This window comes from Grus americana, chromosome 1 (genome assembly GCF_028858705.1).
Source record: "Grus americana isolate bGruAme1 chromosome 1, bGruAme1.mat, whole genome shotgun sequence".
NCBI lineage: Eukaryota > Metazoa > Chordata > Aves > Gruiformes > Gruidae > Grus > Grus americana.
Window position 1 is genome coordinate 195,356,411 of NC_072852.1, and position 17,365 is coordinate 195,373,775.

At 38.2% G+C, this 17,365-nt stretch overlaps 1 protein-coding gene across 1 annotated transcript in view; it reads right to left on the reverse strand.

Moving 5' to 3' along the window:
* Positions 1–1,878: 1,878 nt before the first annotated feature.
* The window catches only part of B3GLCT (beta 3-glucosyltransferase), a 67,613-nt gene continuing 52,126 nt past the window's right edge, over positions 1,879–17,365 (reverse strand). The window contains exons 11-15 of the mRNA XM_054809294.1: positions 13,262–13,375; positions 11,306–11,405; positions 10,075–10,194; positions 7,934–8,078; positions 1,879–3,563 (exon numbers count right to left, since the gene is read on the reverse strand). Coding sequence (XP_054665269.1) covers positions 3,396–3,563; positions 7,934–8,078; positions 10,075–10,194; positions 11,306–11,405; positions 13,262–13,375 — 647 coding nt within the window. The 3' untranslated portion in view covers positions 1,879–3,395. The remainder of the gene's footprint in view (positions 3,564–7,933; positions 8,079–10,074; positions 10,195–11,305; positions 11,406–13,261; positions 13,376–17,365) is intronic.

Genomic DNA, 17,365 nt, shown 5'->3' on the forward strand with positions numbered 1-17,365 from the left:
GAAGCATTTTGCTCATTATTCTAAATTTCTCCTTTAGTTTCCTATCAACAATAAGCAGAAGCAATTCCATTACAGCGAACTCAAATATACTTATTATCATGGAGTCCAATGCATGAAAGCCTTCAGAGTTTTACCGTGTAGAAAGCAAATCTCTTACTACTTTTCCGTGGGTTTTGGTAACAAAGTGGCATTCCTAGCTTTGGAGGCGCTTCACAGTAGCCTGTTATGGCAGTCCTTACCCAATGCTGATCTCACTTTCCAGGAATCTAATGGAACGGCATCTTGGGCCTCTGCCTGAGACATATTCTAGTTCCAGCCATGATAACAAAAGTCCTAAACTATGAGAAATTAAGGAACTGAAAATAAAGTCATTTGGACTCCTCCCTCCAGCCAGCAGTCATTAGAGCTGGTGTTTAGGGCAAAGTTTTCCTACACAAAAAGAAAGTTACCTAGCTAGCAAGCTGCCTCCGATTCCTGCCCATTTTCCTTCTCATGAAGGAAGAAACAAAGGTCCATTCCTTTTGGGTGTCTCCATGCCCGGGCCATCTGCAGATGTAGGGATATAAAAATGGATTCACAGTCCTCATTGTCACTTGTAATCAAATGTGGGACTCAAATACTTCATCTCTCATCATTTACATGTCCTGCTATATTGAAGGCACCGGTATTTCAACTTTTTTTTTTTTTGACTTCTGAAAGCAGATTAACCAACCAACCAAATAAATTATCAGGAGAATGCCATGAAAGAAATATTTTAATAAATGATCATTTTCTATATTATAAACATTAAAAACAAACAGTCAATAATGATTCCCAGATTTTCTTTTTCACACAATTCTGGAATGTCCCAGAAAAAGGAACTTCAAGCAGTCAATCAACTTTACAGTCCTGTTTTAATCTGCCTGTTATAAAAGTGAGTCGTGAATTACCCATCTCTTGCTTTGGTCTAACATTATACCATTTATAATCCCCTTAATTTTCCTTAGAAACATTAGTACTCTTCAGGCTCATTAAGGCGCAATTTTGTCTTTACATTTCATACAGTGACAGCCTTGCTGAGTCTTCTAAAACTAAATTTAATATAGAAGGCTTCACATCTTGTTTTCAGAAACTCTCTGGGATCCTCTGCTTGAAAAAAAAATCTTAAAAATTTTTAGTATTTTAGTATTTTTGCATATCATTTGCTAGGTTTCAAAAGTAATTTTGGGGGCAGAATACTTGAGTAAATTACTGCTTCAGTGCTTTCGAAACTATGAAAATGGGAATCAGAAGTCTAACACTCACTAACACCTCCAGAATCCTTGCAGTAAAACCCAGAGCTAAGGGCAAGAGAAAAGATGGACTTTAAACAGCTACTATTACATTTGTCAGACCACAAATAAAAGTCCGAGTAAGCAAGCAAGGAATGAGTTGATGCCCACCCAATGTCTACGTAAGACAGAAGCCTGCAAGTGCAACACAGCGTGGACCCAAAGCCAATCGTTTTTGCCTGACCTATTCTGCCTCCAACCAGGCCCAAGGAGATGTGAAATATCACCAGTTTGAAGTTGGAAGTGATTGGACTACTTTGCAAGACCTCTGGAGAATTTGATAATGACGTATATTTTGTGATAGCATCAAATTTCCCAATCACGCAAGGTGCCCATTGCAAAAGCATTTTTCATTTGCACAAAACTAGAGACTTTAATTAACCTAATCTGGGGTAACATGTCAGGACAGTATATAAATACATAGAAATATACACACATATATAGAAAAAAAGTTCAAGATGCTTTTTAGTACAACTGACTACAGAATACTATTCAGGTGAAACAATTATGACATGGGTGCTTAAATAATCCTGTACTTGGCTTGCAAAGAGGAAGAAGGCACAAAAGGTTAAACAAGAATGCTTTTATTCAGCTTTCAGCTCTCACAGTTCTAAACAGCAAACATAATTAACAATTCACCCATGGTACTGGAGAACATAGTCCTGGTATCAGTAAAACGTCTACTGTTTAAGGCACTGATAGTGGGAAGAGAAAAGAAAAAAGATGTAACATGAATTGCTCCTATTTAATCAGAATTTGAATCTATTATGAATATGTGCTTGCTATTCAAATGCTTAAAATTCCAGAAGCTACATTCACAAACAAATGTTTATACAACTTCAGTTATTACTGAAAGAGGAATCAGTGGCTCCTCTACTTCGACTTAAGAGCAAGTATTGCATTACTTTGGAGTGGAATCAATTTTTAACCTGCTAAAAGAAAAAAACCAACAAAAACAAATCACAAATTACTTCAGCAGTATGGCTTTAAGACCCTGTATTTGGTTACAAGACAGCAAGCAAAGTTAAATAACAGCATACAAGTGCCATATACTGTCATCTTAAAAGGAGCTGTTTCACTGTATAAAAATTAGTTTAGAACATACTAAAGCTAGTTTTTGTACAAACATTTTTACAAAACTGAATTCCTCAAAGAAAAAAAAATCAAGAACATTTTAAATATGAATCACGCTTTACATGTTATACGCATAAAATTACTTATCTTGATGATATAAATTAGGAATACTACAAAATATTAAAGCTGGCATCCGTATACTATTGAAATGCACACATCAGAAATACTGAAGTGTTAGTTCTGCAAAAATCCTTAAGAGTCACATTTATACTTGCCAAATAGATACACAGTGACTTAGGTTTCTCAAGGAACCACAGCGACCTCTCGTGGCCACTTAAGAAATCCCTGTCCTTAACCTTTTTTCCCCATTTTGAACATGACATTCCTCACAAATGCTAATAAACTTAAAAAGGTACAACAGTGGTCCACGCTTGGTCCACCTATCCCAGGGAACTACAGTATTTCTATGTGAAATGAGTAGAAAGGAACAAAGCCTTCACACAATCTAGCTCCTGGTCACAGAAACAAAGTCATGTTTCCTCTCTTATTTATCAAGAACCTGTTCCAGAACAGTTGAGAGAACTGTTTTCTGTAGGTCAATGAGAGATGATGTTCAATAGATGTTCAACACGTGTTCAATATTAGGCTCCCAAATACATCGCTTTAGCTTTTGAGAGAACAAAGGAAGGAGATGTAAATCGATGCTGTCTGACTCAAAGTCCCAATCAGAACGTAGATAATGTTGTATGAGACAATTTAAATGTGTGTCCAGTTCATTTGTATACAAAGCCCAAAAACATTTTAGAAAGAAATCAAGTGTAACAAAGAATTGAAAAGTCAATTAGGTGCCTTCTTCCATTGCTCTGAAGGAATGTAACAAGCAGGAACAAAGCATTGTCTTCTATGTCATGAACAGATGAACAACGTGAGAACAACAATAACAAAAAATCACAGTAGTGACTTGTCTCCCATCTGCAAGTACATCAATCAACACTTAAATTCTTCCACTGCTTATAAATCCTCCCTGTTATATCCAACTTTCTTTCCATTAAATGACTCTTCTGTGTTTGGTGCCAGCCACGTGAAATATACCTTCACTGGATCAATATTCCAATGCTTGTGAAATGATACTGGAATCTGGTGAGAAAGGTAGTCTTTTGGGTAGTCCATTGGTCGTGCCTAAGGTGCAAGAATAAACCAAAACCACTAGTACTCAGTGATGAAGAGTAATTTTAGAAAAAGAAAGGATCACCATTCAATGGCCTCTGTATCATAACAAAGTAATGTGGCACTGACAAAATGTACAATACGATAACAAAGGGGTTTTTACATCATTCTATTAAATCAATCAATAGGCATTAGTTTAGATCTTCAACTCATGCTGCAGTCATCATGCTACAAAGTACACTGATATCAAATATGCCCTATTTCTCAGGATGAAATGGTCACCATCTCTGAAAGCAAGTGATAAACAGTGTAGTTTGTATTGCATCTTTTTAAATACACAGTTTTTCTTCAATAATGACAAAATGATTTTAAGTAATATTCTCTTGCTCCTCCTCTTAATGAGAGTTGCCAGCACTGCCAGTATAATTGTAGGATCCTAATAAGGCCATAATATATGATAAGTTTTATGATGTTACTCTTTATCAGGTTATATCAAAAGAGACAGAATTACAACACAGCCACATGATGCAGCTGAATTCTTAATGCACCAAGCATGCTGCTTTTCCTCTGACTGTTTGAAGGCATGTAAGTGCATCACCATATAAAAAAGCCCCACCTGCAGTGGTCCCTCATAAAATAACTAGCTTTTGCCATTGTAAATGGAAGTTTTTGTAAAGAGTAATGCATGAAAGGCACACATTAGGTTTTTTTCCAGATGTAAAACACACGAAGAAAATTTAACTGATTTGGATACTGAATCACTGATTTGATGCCTAAGCTAGAAACTGATTTAATACTGCACACTTCACCTACTTATGGCGGTATTAATGAATTCTACATGCTGCGTTCTTCATGCAGTTCCCTATACGCTCCAGTCATAAAACTAGGCAACAGAATTTGACATTAAAAATCTGAATATATAGAGATTTTTAATTTTGATATTTAAACCACAGAGTGCTTATTTTTAAAAATTCCATTGGAGAAATCAAGAGGGAGCTTATCTCCCTCAAGGCTTTTGAAAAAATTTTGATGACTATTTTGGTTCAAAAAACCTAAAGAACTTACTACAATTTACTTTGGATAGACACTGGTTTTAGATATCTGAGACCAAAGTTTTTTGCTGTTTGAAAATCAATCACCTTTTTATTGAGCTATAGACAAAATGCTGGTGTTTTGATAATCTTGAAAGCATGAGATCTGCTCTGATAACTATTGTATTTATTACATTGCTCTCTATGAATCATACCATTTTATAGGTGGTTGACAAGATATAAATTCCCTGAATTTCTTGCTCCTTATATTTTGTGGAATCAACCATTGTAATCTTTGGTTGGGGTTTTTTTGTTTGTTGTGGGTTTTGTGGGGTTTTTTTGTGCTAGAATTTGTATTTGGTATTCTACAAAAGCCAAATACATTGTTCTTGCCCAGATTTTATATTTTCAGACCACAATCCTGACTGCTACTCAACATGGGAAGATTCCTGTTCTCTTAAAGAGTCTCATCGTGTCAGACGCCTCTGGAACAGATTACAGAATACGTGCCTACCTTAGCATGTAGCAAACAAGAAACCATTAAGAAAGAGCAAGTGCTGTTACATCATACACACTCTAGTGATGAAGGTATCTTTGCTTCTGTTTCATAATATATACTCAGTGCAATTTTGGATTAGTGTACTTCAAAGAACATTGTACATCATAATATTTCAGTCAAGTCTTTAAAAAATAATTTTCTGGTTGACAGAAAATCTAATTTTGGTTTTCTCATTTTAAAAATATTTGTTGCATAATAGTGGAATTTGTAGAATAAGCACACTCAATTTTTATTCAGTAGTCTTCCCCCCAGGGTTAATTCCTGTTCAAGGTACGTTAAATTAGAATTCATTATAAGTGACAGTAAAGATGAATTACAATTCAAGTGTAATTTTCTAAGTGGAAAAATCAAACTGCTAGGATTTCACTTTCAAAATGATTCCATATCAAATACACACCATTAAGGATTACAAGGAAGTGCTATGTTTTGTTGTATAAGAACCATTCCTACAAATCTGTAAAATGTCTTCTGTTCTTTCCAACTCTCCTTTAATTAGGTGGTGTGGATTTTTTTAAAAACACCTATGCAAGCCCAAACTGTTCAATAATTCTGTTGATTTTTTAAGATGCATTACTTGTCTTCTTTCTATACTGAAAGGCGTTAAGTGATAATAAACAAAACAGGAAAGTAAATAGATATGATTTTTTTAATACAACAAGGAATTAAAATATTGAATAGTGCATTCTCAGTCTTCTCATTTCTCTAGGAAAATCTGATAATTTAAATAGCAAACCTTTTCCCCCCCCACCAACAGCTGCTTTGAATTACATGGGAATTTATTAATTTTCAAGTAGCTGATTCTCTTAATCTCAGTTCATATCTGCAACACAGGTCTTCCCAGTTTTTAAACTAGATTAACACCTGAACAGTATCGAACACCACACTGATTTAAACACTGATTTTTAAAAAAGTTGTGCACTGTTTGGGAAAAAAACCTAAGTGCTTGTGTTGGGTTTGCGTGGCAAGGTTTTGGTAGCGGGGGGGGTTACAGGGGTGGCTTCTGTGAGAAGCTGCTAGAAGCTCCCCCTGTGTCTGACAGAGCCAATGCCAGCCGGCTCCAAGACGGGCCCACCGCTGGCCAAGGCCAAGCCAATCAGCGCCTCTGTGATAACATATTTAAGAAAAAGAAAAACACTAACAGAGAGAGAGCTTTTGCAGCCGGAGAGAGGAGTGAGAAGATGTAAGAAACTCTGCAGACACCAAGGTCAGTGCAGATGGAGGGGGAGGAGGTGCTCCAGGCGCCGGAGCAGAGATCCCCCTGCAGCCCGTGGGGAAGACCATGGTGAAGCAGGCTGTCCCCCTGCAGCCCATGGAGGAAGGATGAGGGGGTGTAGAGATTCCACCTGCAGCCCGTGGAGGACCCCACACCAGAGCAGGTGGAGGCACCTGAAGGAGGCTGCGGCCTGTGGGAAGCCCACGCTGGAGCAAGTTCCTGGCCGGACCGGTGGACCCGTGAAGAGGGGAGCCCACGCCAGGGCAGGTTTGCTGGCAGGACTTGTGACCCCCTGGGGGACCCCACGCTGGAGCAGTTTGCTCCTGAAGGTCTGCACCCCGTGAGAGGGACTCCATGCTGGAGCAGGGGAACGATGAGAGGAGTCCTCCCCCTGAGGATGAAGAAGCGGCAGAAACACCATGAGATGAACTGACCGTAACCCCCACTCCCCGTCCCCCTGTGCCGCTGAGTTGGGGAAGGTTGAAGCCGGGAGTGAAGTTGAGCCTGGGAAGATGGGAAGGGTGGGGGGAGGTGTTTTAAGAGTTGATTTTATTTTCTCATTCCTCTACTCTGTTTTGCCTAGTAATAAATTAGATGAATTCCCTCTCTAAGTCTACTCTGTTTTGCTTGTGACAATAATTAGTGAGTGATCTCTCCCTGTCCTTATCTCGACCTACAAGCATTTCGTTATGCCTTTTCTCCCCTGTTTAGTGAATGAGGGGAGTGAGAGAGCGGCTCTGGTGGGCACCTGGCCTTCAGCCAGGGTCAACCCACCACAGTACTTCTTCTCTTTAATGCCATGGAAGGAAGGTAAAGTGTTTATTTAAAGAGGCAGCAAATCTCTGTGGGACTCAATGCATTGTGTTTTCCACTGTGACACTACAGTTAGATTGTTAAATATTCTGGAAGACAGAAACAAGATTCAAATGTTTTCCAACACAGTTCTCCCAAACTGGAGAATATACTCACAAGAAAATTATGTTTCGTGACCTCTTTTTGCCTTGTGCTAGCATAGGGCAATTTATCATATTTATACCATTCTTCAGAAACCACCACGAAAGCAAGAGTTCTGGGAATGGTGTTACATTTTATATTTTCACTAATGAGATATTTCAGAATAGTAAACACTGAATCAACAGAAAAATTGGATAAGTAGAGAAGACAAATTTACTGAAAAATTTCACAGTCAGTTCTCCACTACCTGAAAAAGTATTGCGGTGTTGTTTTTTTTCTTTTCTTAGAGGACATATCACAAGTATTCAAAGCATGTGGCTCCTAATTCTATTTGCTTTTCAAAGTTCCCATCTCTGACTGCATTTTTTATAAAGTGCGGTTTTTATAAAATGTTGTCACAGGGTAACTGACATATCTTATAAACTATTAAAGCATTGTAGTAATCCATGCTTTGAGAATATTCTTATTTGCTAGATCAAACTTGTTCTGGAGAGAAATAAGGTACAGCAGCAGCATCTTGGTTATCATTATTACACATTGACTGAGTTTGCAATATTTATGAGTCCTGTTTTATACTTAAAAGAATGAAATACATTTTAAATACTAATAAAAATAACTCTCTGACCTGATGGAAAAGTGGACTATGTGTTATAGGGATTCCTAAGCCACTGAAACACATCCCAAGGACCATATCATCAGGCGCGTCCATGCTGTAACACCGGCATTTACTAGCAAGTAGTTTCTGAACAGCTATTCTGCTGAAAACCATCCTGAATGAAAAAAAGCAAAGGAAACATATAAGACAATAACTAATAGAGAAACCGAATGCCTGTAATTAATAAATATTGCTAAATTATATAAAACTGCAAGACAAAATGTAGCCCTCAGACATATCTGAAATGTCAAAATTTGAGAAGTCAGTACTGACAAGTAGTGCAAGAGGCATTTTCTGAAGATAATTACTTTATATAATGAAAATTAATTACAGTAATTATGCCAATTGTTGTTATTCCAACAACTACTTGGCTAGCCACCATTTTTACCACAGCTGGTAATTCCTCCTAAATTTGGCCAGGACTTTCAAGGGATATTCTCCTCTATCTTACTCAAATGTATTGTCCAGTTAGTTATCATGTAGCAATTAAATGAAAAGAACTCTAAACCTGAAATGTCATTCCTTGAATCCTCGGTTATACAGAGTTCTCTCCATAAGTGAAACACGTTCCTTGAAGCTGTTGCAAGGCTCTTCTGTTCATCCTAACTTTCTTGCTCATCTAAATATCAACCAGAGCCTGGAGCTGTTAGATCATTATTGCTAAAATAAGCCTTCAATAGACCAGTAACATGATGATGTCCTAAATTCAACAGCTGAGGGAACACGCTCTTGTCTAGTATTCCATAGCTGCCTTCTCTGAAGTTACATCATACACCCAGTTCGATCAGAATACAGGGTTCTCTAGCTACTACAAGTTACACTAAGAAAATTCACACTCTGAAATCTCTTCATGGCTTCAAGAGTTCATTCACTATATGACAATCCTTTGCTTGACACTGGGACATGGCAAAAGTTCTATAAATACTGAATGCTAAGGCAAAAAGACTGACCTGAGAATATTGATAGATTAAAGTTGTAAAAGACTTCCTCCTCACTATCATTGCAACTTTGAAGACTGCATGTACCATAAAAAGAAAAAAAAAAAAAAAAAAAAAGGAGAGCACACTAGGAAGTCATATCTCAGTACTCAGATCAAATGGAGAAGGAATAATAAGCTAGAGTCTTGGGAAGAAAAGAAAAGAAAAAAGAAAAAAAAGCAGAAGGTGTTATGTAAATTGCACATGTTCGGGGAATATACTTGTTAGTTGATTATCTGGACTATATCCCTTCAGTCCTATAGAATTAACTTAAAATGAACCTTCTCAAAATTAGGGTGGATAAGATGGACGATCTGGGCCTCTATCTGCTCTAACCAGAGGATGAAAATATCCCCCAGACTTCAATATCTAGAAGACAGCATAGAAACTAAGAGATAAACACTAAAAAGATAAAGAAGCATAGGACTGGTGACCAACAAACATATCAGCACCAGTAGAAGGTTTGTTTCTTAACTGAAGCATGAACCCTACTTAAGATGGATCTTATGCCAACTATGCAAAAAAACAAACCAGAAGACTAGTCAATTGATTCTTACTTACTCATGGATGGATAAGAATCTAATAAGTTATTATAGCCATTTTCAGAGAAAGACACTAAGGACATTCAGATGCCCACACTACTTGCTTTAGACACACAAGATGGACAGACCAGAGTCTTAAGATTGTTCTTATCGCAATATGAGCCAACCTGAAATTTCATATATGTGTTAATTTAAGCCAAATTTTTTTACTATACTTTGAATCACATTGTAAGATGGTCTCTGAGTATGCAGAATGAATTCTATCAGATGAAACATGACTGCACGATGTTTATCAGTAGAACATGTGGTGCAGAAAACTGACAATAGGCACCCAATTCACAGGACCAGTCAAGCTGAAATGACCCCTCCTGAAACATGCATGGTCCTTGGCACCAACTGGTTTGCTCTACAGATCTGTTCCCCATGAGCAACACAACTTTTTACTAGTTAGTACATTTGGGTCTTTGAGCATCTTTACATTTTAATTGTACTAGGAAACATCACTGTTTCTGTTGCAACTGATTTGTGTTGTAATTCAAAACATTTGCTTTCAAAGCAGGGACTGATGTAGATTTCAGTTTAAATAAATTACCCTCCACCACCAGTGATATAACTATATCCTCCTGTTCCCAAGCCGTAACCATAACGCTCTCCAAGAAATACTGGTTCATTTGGGTCATAGCAGCTGAGCAATTTTCGGAGCCTGAAGATACTATAATACAAAAATCCATTAAAAAAAATTACATCATGCAGACATTCATTTTGAAACAGACATTGCTAGCCTAAATGGCATTCTAGTAAATAGCACAAAAATGGCAGGAGAAATTCTACAAAAAACAGAGATGCAAACTTTTAAACAGAAATTTATGATGGGTTATTTACTATGAGATATGATCGCTCAATTTGGTCAAATGATGAATCAATTAGCTTAAAAATATTTTTCAGAAGAATATTTTTTGGAGTCTCATCTCAGAGAAAACACGAAATTATTTTTTTCAAACAATGGCAAGATCTTTGCAAATTATCTTTTTTCCCCAGAAACTGAAAAACAAAAGGTAGATTTAGTTATATGAATATTGCTTTATCTACGGTTATAGCCTTTTCCAAATTCTTCTTCTGTCGCATCATTTAATGTAAAGTGTTATCTTGAACCACTTATTCTCTTGTTCGTGGCCATGTGATCCTGCTGGTTGATCACTGCACCTTATTTCGCTTATACTGCAGTGCCAGTTTTCATGTGAATGGGATCTAATTTTCTAACAAATAAAGTCCCTGCACACCATTTTGGGTGGCTTTGACAACTGACCCTAGCTAACAGAACCTTCCTTCTGGCATGTTTATGTGAGGAATGCATCTTAGAAAGTGAATTAGCAAATGACTAAAACCAAACAGCTCAGACATGCCTACACTGAGGAATCACAATGTGTGACAATCTGTAATCATAATCAGACTATATGATTACATAATAACACTAATATGCATAGTTTTTATCAAGTTACAACATTACATTGTTTTTAATATCAGTCAAAGAATGCTGAAGGAAAGTGACAATTTTTGTCCTTGAAGGAATATAAATCTACATTAATAAAACAGCTGTATCTCTTAAATACAGAAGAAGAGATGGATATTGCTAAAACTCCGATTGGCATGAACATTGGTAATTCCTGACATATTGCCATGTGTACCTTATCAGTGTCCTTGAAGGAATATAAATCTACATTAATAAAACAGCTGTATCTCTTAAATACAGAAGAAGAGATGGATATTGCTAAAACTCCGATTGGCATGAACATTGGTAATTCCTGACATATTGCCATGTGTACCTTATCAGTGTGTCATCATCCACTATGACTAACCAAGGAGTTCTGGGAGAGCTATGATTCAAAAACCTTTCCAAAATGGCAAAAGTTTTCCCACAGTGACCTAAAGGAAGAGAAATAACAGAATATCTAAATTTAAATAAAATGAGATTTTGTAATAAACAACTATTCGTGAATCAAATAAATATTTTACTATACTATGCAAAACATTTTGGAAATGACTGGTAAAATACTTGAGATGCAAGTTCCTTCATAGCGCTGAAAGGTATTTGTACAAATTGTTCCAACACAATTATTGCTTTCTATGCAAAAACACACTTTTGAAGGATGTTGAAGTATGAAAATTCTTTGAATCATGGAAAACTGAAAAATAAGCTATACTCCAGCTATGCTATAAGCTGTTGGACAATACCTGGCAAACTGCTACTCTTAGTTTCTAAAACTGTAAAATGAGGAGACTACGAGAGGAACATGTTCTGCAAAATAGAACAAGATAATGTCATAGTATTTCATGATCCATCAGACAGGCCCATTGTTTGCCTGTATATATTTAAGTCTACATTACTCTACCATACTCATAACCAGCAACTCAGGTCCTGATGACTTCCTCCAAGGAAAGGTCTTAACATTTATCACAAGACTATAACAAAGTTGAGAAGTGAAACACCCTCGTTCAGAATGAGCAGGACAAGAGAAACAGGAAGTTTCAGGCTTCTACTAAATCTTTTTTAAATCTTGGAAAAATCTGATTGCAATCAGTCTGTATTCATCTAGATTACAGTTGATTGTCTAAAGCAATTAGTACTATCATTATTACAATTACTAAACAAGCATTAAAAAATAGATAGGATACTATATTTGAAGCCACTTCCAGTTAAAATATTTTTTGAGAAAATGCAGTAACTGTCAGCTTAAGAAATTAAGGAAGTCCTGGCTTTGCTGATTTTGTGAAACCAGGAACTTAATTTAGACTGATATATAAACATTTACAAAATCAAACCCAAGATTTCTATATTATATTCCATGACAAAAGGTGGACAAAAACAGTATTAGTGGAAACTCAGCACAATATATTTAGTTTAGAATGCCAGTAGCCCATGGGTCCCACTGCACATGTACAATGGAAATCCCTGCCTATTCTCTCTCTTTGCCTCTAATAGAACCTCTGGAGGACCAAAAAAAAAAAAAAAAAACCGGGAGGGGGGGCAGCTGGAAATAATCCAGAGATCAGAACAACTGACCTAGTGGGCCAGATCGAGCTAACAGGCCACAGCTTGGACACCTCTAATTCAGAAGATAATAGCCTGTAGCAGACACTATAAGCCTAAGAACAATAGATCAAATGAAAGAAAAAGCCCTAAAATTAATAAACTCATGGAAGCCATCATATTCATACCTTTTTTCCTATTCAAACACAAAGTAAATTACTTTAAAACCACATTATTTGTCATAAAAAGATCTTCCAATCTTAACATTTAGTTTTGTGCTTAAATCAAGACATACTAGGCACAAGCATCTATTAGAATACCATATGGCAAGTAGTTTATGCTCAGTAACCAGCTGGCACTGTCTGAGGTCTCTTGACATAAATCTATGACTTCTGCTACCACTGATGATCTTACTCAAGATTGTCAATATCTCAAGAGTTATTACTCTTACCCAGAATAACAACACCAATTTTTGTCTCTTGGAGTATATTATATCTGTGTACCATGCTTTCATACTCACAGTATTTAGGTTTCTAATAAAAAGAACATTCTACCTACATAGGTAAACTGTACTCTCCATCCATCTCCTCTGTGGCAAAAGCATTCTCTTAGTTTAGGTTGCACAAACGTGCTATAGAAATACAGAATTTCTAAATTATATACTATAAATGAAATATACATACAATCCATAAAACTTACCAGTTTTAGACAGTTATTTGTGCAAAACTGACAACAACAGTCAATAGCTCACCTCTGTCAGTATTAGGTATGCCTAAATCTATAGTAGGAATGGAGATGTCAGCGTAATCACTGTAGTATTCAATAAGGGCAGCTTCTCGTTCCCAAGTCTGCTTTACAACGGGTACTGCAAAACAATCATTGACATTGAAACATAAGTAACTTGATTAAAATAAGTACCTGATCAAATAATTTATGCACCTTGTTAACCGGCACATTCCTTTGCATGGTAATGAAAGCACTGCTTCAAATACAAGATCATGGTTCTAAATGTTCCTTCTGTTTTCTTTGCTACAATATTTATAGAGAAACAATTTTACATTTTTATGAATGCCAGTCAGGGCAGTTTTATTTGTATAGTAATAAATTTTCTTTTAAAATGGTTTGATAGTTTCATTCATATTACATTGAAAACTATGATGTTTACATTTATGCTAACGAAAGCATGGAACACATCACTTTTACACTTGCTATGGTAGACTTTATAGCACACATCAGCATGAACACTATCAGGGATAAATCATGCTTCCGGTGTTCTAACTGTCACATTTTAAAAACAGCACATCCAACTGTAAACATGTAAAATATTCTGAATGAGAAACAGATCAAATGTACCTTTTGAAATACCACACTTGTGTTATATACATCATATCTGACAGCAATGTCATCTTAATGATCAAAACCTCCCATCTCAACAGACACACTCACAGAACAACTTTTGAAAATACCATACAACCAATTTTTGTCTCATAGATTCTTTTCAAAGGAGGACTGCTTAATGCTTCTCTACAAAAGGAATCCTTTTCTTATTAGTTTGCCATTTGACATAAATGTTTAAAACGGATCATAGAAAACTCTAATAATGATGCTATAAATATTTAAATTATATCCTGAAATTAATAAATTAAGGGTAACACAAAAAAAGCCAAACATCTGCAGGGTGTTTGGAAGAGAATGATCAACTTAAAATCAATGATTTTTTTCCATTTTAAACATTAAATGGTGAGGACTTAGATGAACAACTACTCTGAAACACAGAATCATAGAATGGTTTGGATTGGAAGGGACCTCAGAGATCATCTAGTTCCAACCCCCCTGCCATGGGCACGGACACCCTCCAGTAGACCAGGTTGCCCAGCCCCATCCAACCTGGCCTTGAACACTTCCAGGGTGGGGACATCCACAGCTTCTCTGGGCAACCTGTTACCTGTTCCAGTGCCTCAGCACCCTCACAGTAAAGATTTTTTTCCTTATATTTAATCTAAATCTACCCTCCTGCAGCTTAAGGTCATCACCCCTTGTCCTATCACTCCATGCCCTTGTAAACAGTCCCTCTCCAGCTTTCCTATAGGCCCCCTTCAGGTACTGGAAGGCTGCTCTAAGGTGTCCCTGGATCCTTCTCTTCTCCAGGCTGAACAACTCTGTATTGGGTTTGTGTGGCAAGGCTTTGGTAGCGGAGGAGCTACAGGGGTGGCTTCTGAAAGAAGCTGCTAGAAGCTTCCCCCATGTTCGACAAGAGCCAATGCCAGCCGGCTCCACGATGGACCTGCCGCTGGCCTAGGCCACGCCAATCAGCAACAGAGGTAGTGCCTCTCAGATAACATAGTAAAGGAAAAAAAAAGGTGCGGCCACTTTTGCAGACAGACGGAGGATTCAGAAGATGTGAGAAACAACTTTGCGGACACCAAGGTCAGTGAAGAAGGAGGGGGAGGAGGTGCTCCAGGCGCCGGAGCAGAGATTCCCCTGCAGCCTGTGGAGAAGACCCCGGTGAGACGGGCTGTTCCCCTGCAGCCCATGGAGGAGCAGATATCCATCTGCAGCCCGTGGAAGACCCCACACCAGAGCAGGTGGATGCCCAAAGGAGGCTGTGACCCATGGGAAGCCTGCGCTGGAGCAGGCTCCTGACAGGACCTGTACCCCTGAGAAGAGAGGAGCCCAGGCTGGAGCAGGTTTGCTGGCAGGACTTGTGACCCCATGGAGGACCCACGCTGGAGCAGTCTGTTCCTGAAGGTCTGCACCCCATGGAAGGGACCCACAGTGGAGCAGCTCGTGAAGAACTGCAGCCTGTGGGAAGGACTCACGTTGGAGAAGTTGGTGGAGGACTGTATCCTGTGGGATGGACCCCAGGCTGGAGCAGGGGCAGAGTGTGAGGAGTCCTCCCCCTGAGGAGGAAGGAGCAGCAGAGACAACATGTGATGAACTGACCACAACCCCCATTCCCCGTCCCCCTCTGCAACTGGGGGTTACAGGCAGAGAAATTGGGACTGAAGTTGAGCCTGGGAAGAAGGGAGGGGTGGGGGAGGTCTTTTAAGATTTGGGGTTTTTTCTCATTATCCTACTCTGTTTTGCTTGGTAATAAATCAGATGATTTTTTTCTAAGTCAAGTCTGTTTTGCTCATGATGGTAATTGGTGAGTGATCTCTCCCTGTCCTTATCTCAACCCACGAGCCTTTTGTTGTATTTTCTCTCCCCTGTCCAGCTGAGGAGGTGGAGTGATAGAGTGGCTCTGGTGGGCACCTGGCCTACAGCCAGGGTCAACCCACCACAAACCCCAACTGTCTCAGCCTGTCTTCATAGGTGATAAGTAAGGTGCTCCAGCCCTCTGATCATCTTCACAGCCCTCTAACAGCTCAGTGTATTTCTTGTACTGGAGATCTCAGGAGCTGGACGCCATACTCCAGGTGGGGTTTCACGAGAGCGGAGTAGAGGGGCAGAATCACTTCCCTCGACCTGCTGGTCACACCTCTTTTGATGCAGCCCAGGATGCAGTTGGCTTTTTGGGCTGCAAGCGCACATTGCTGGGTCATGTTGAGCTTCTCATCAACCAAAACCCCCAAGTCCTTCTCCTCAGGGCTGGTCAATCCATTCTCCATCCAACCTGTAGTTGTGCTTAGGATTACCCTGACCCAAGTGCAGGTCCTTGCTCTTGGCATTGTTGAACTTCATGCGGTTCACACGGGCCCACCTCTCAAGCCTGTCAAGGTCCCTCTGGATGGCATCCCTTCTCTCCAGTGTGTCGACCACAAATTGAATCCCACAATACTTCATCATTTCTAACAACTCATATGTTCCAAAGAAAGAACAACCATTTGAAATGGTTGATGCAAATATTTATCAATATGTATTAATACTTGTGATCACATGGAAATTCTAATATCGCACTATGGAGATACTTCCAGAAGGTCAGCTCTAAGCTCTCAATTATATTTTATTTGTACTAATTCTAGAACCTTGACACATATTTGCAGTCTTGAAAGTTTCTTATATAACTGTATACAGTATGTGTAAGAAGGAGAGTCGTACCTGAAGTAAATTCTGAAGTAAAATTTAGCTGCTTTTGCACATCGAATTCCAAGTCTTCATGTTGCACTAACGTAGTTTTTGGCATACAATAAAAAAATGACTTACCAGGTAAAAGGAGCTCTCTGAAGCTGGCATCCATTAATCTTTCAAAATCTTGAGTAAGATTATGCTCTATTGCATAACACTGGAAGCTGTGAGGAAAGTTCAAGAATTTTCCTCAGTCTTCAACAGGTGTTTCTCAAAGGATGTTTACACTATCTTTTTGAAGCCTTATGTTCTTCCCTGACTTTCTAGGTTTGGGTTTTGGTTTGGTTTTTTTTTTTTTTTGTTTTAAGTATGATATAATAAAATAAACATGGATCCAGAAAGGAGAACTCTTCAGTGAACTCCAGTTACAGGACAGTCAATTTTGTTTTGTCAAAAGCTACTTAAAAGATAGCCTAATGATTAGGTGATTAAAATACTAGAAATGTGCCTTCATCAAGCGCAGTGACATTAAGAAAAAAAAAATCCATAAATCTTACTTTGAAGAAAAAAACCCAGCAACTGGTGAATAGTCTAAATTTGGAAGTAACAGAACCTACACAGGTTTTGATGCATTAGCAAAGGGGGACTTAGTTCAGAAGAGAGCTTTTATCTTCATCCTGTCCTCTGACAATAGGTATGGCAAACTACCCCTAAAATTTGGTACAACTTCTAGCCATTACTTAATTTTCAATTTTTTTTGCCAATAATAATAATTTTAAATTAAGCTTATGAACAAACTAAGTGTAATGGTGACAATATTACATACCTGGAATATTCAAGTGCACAC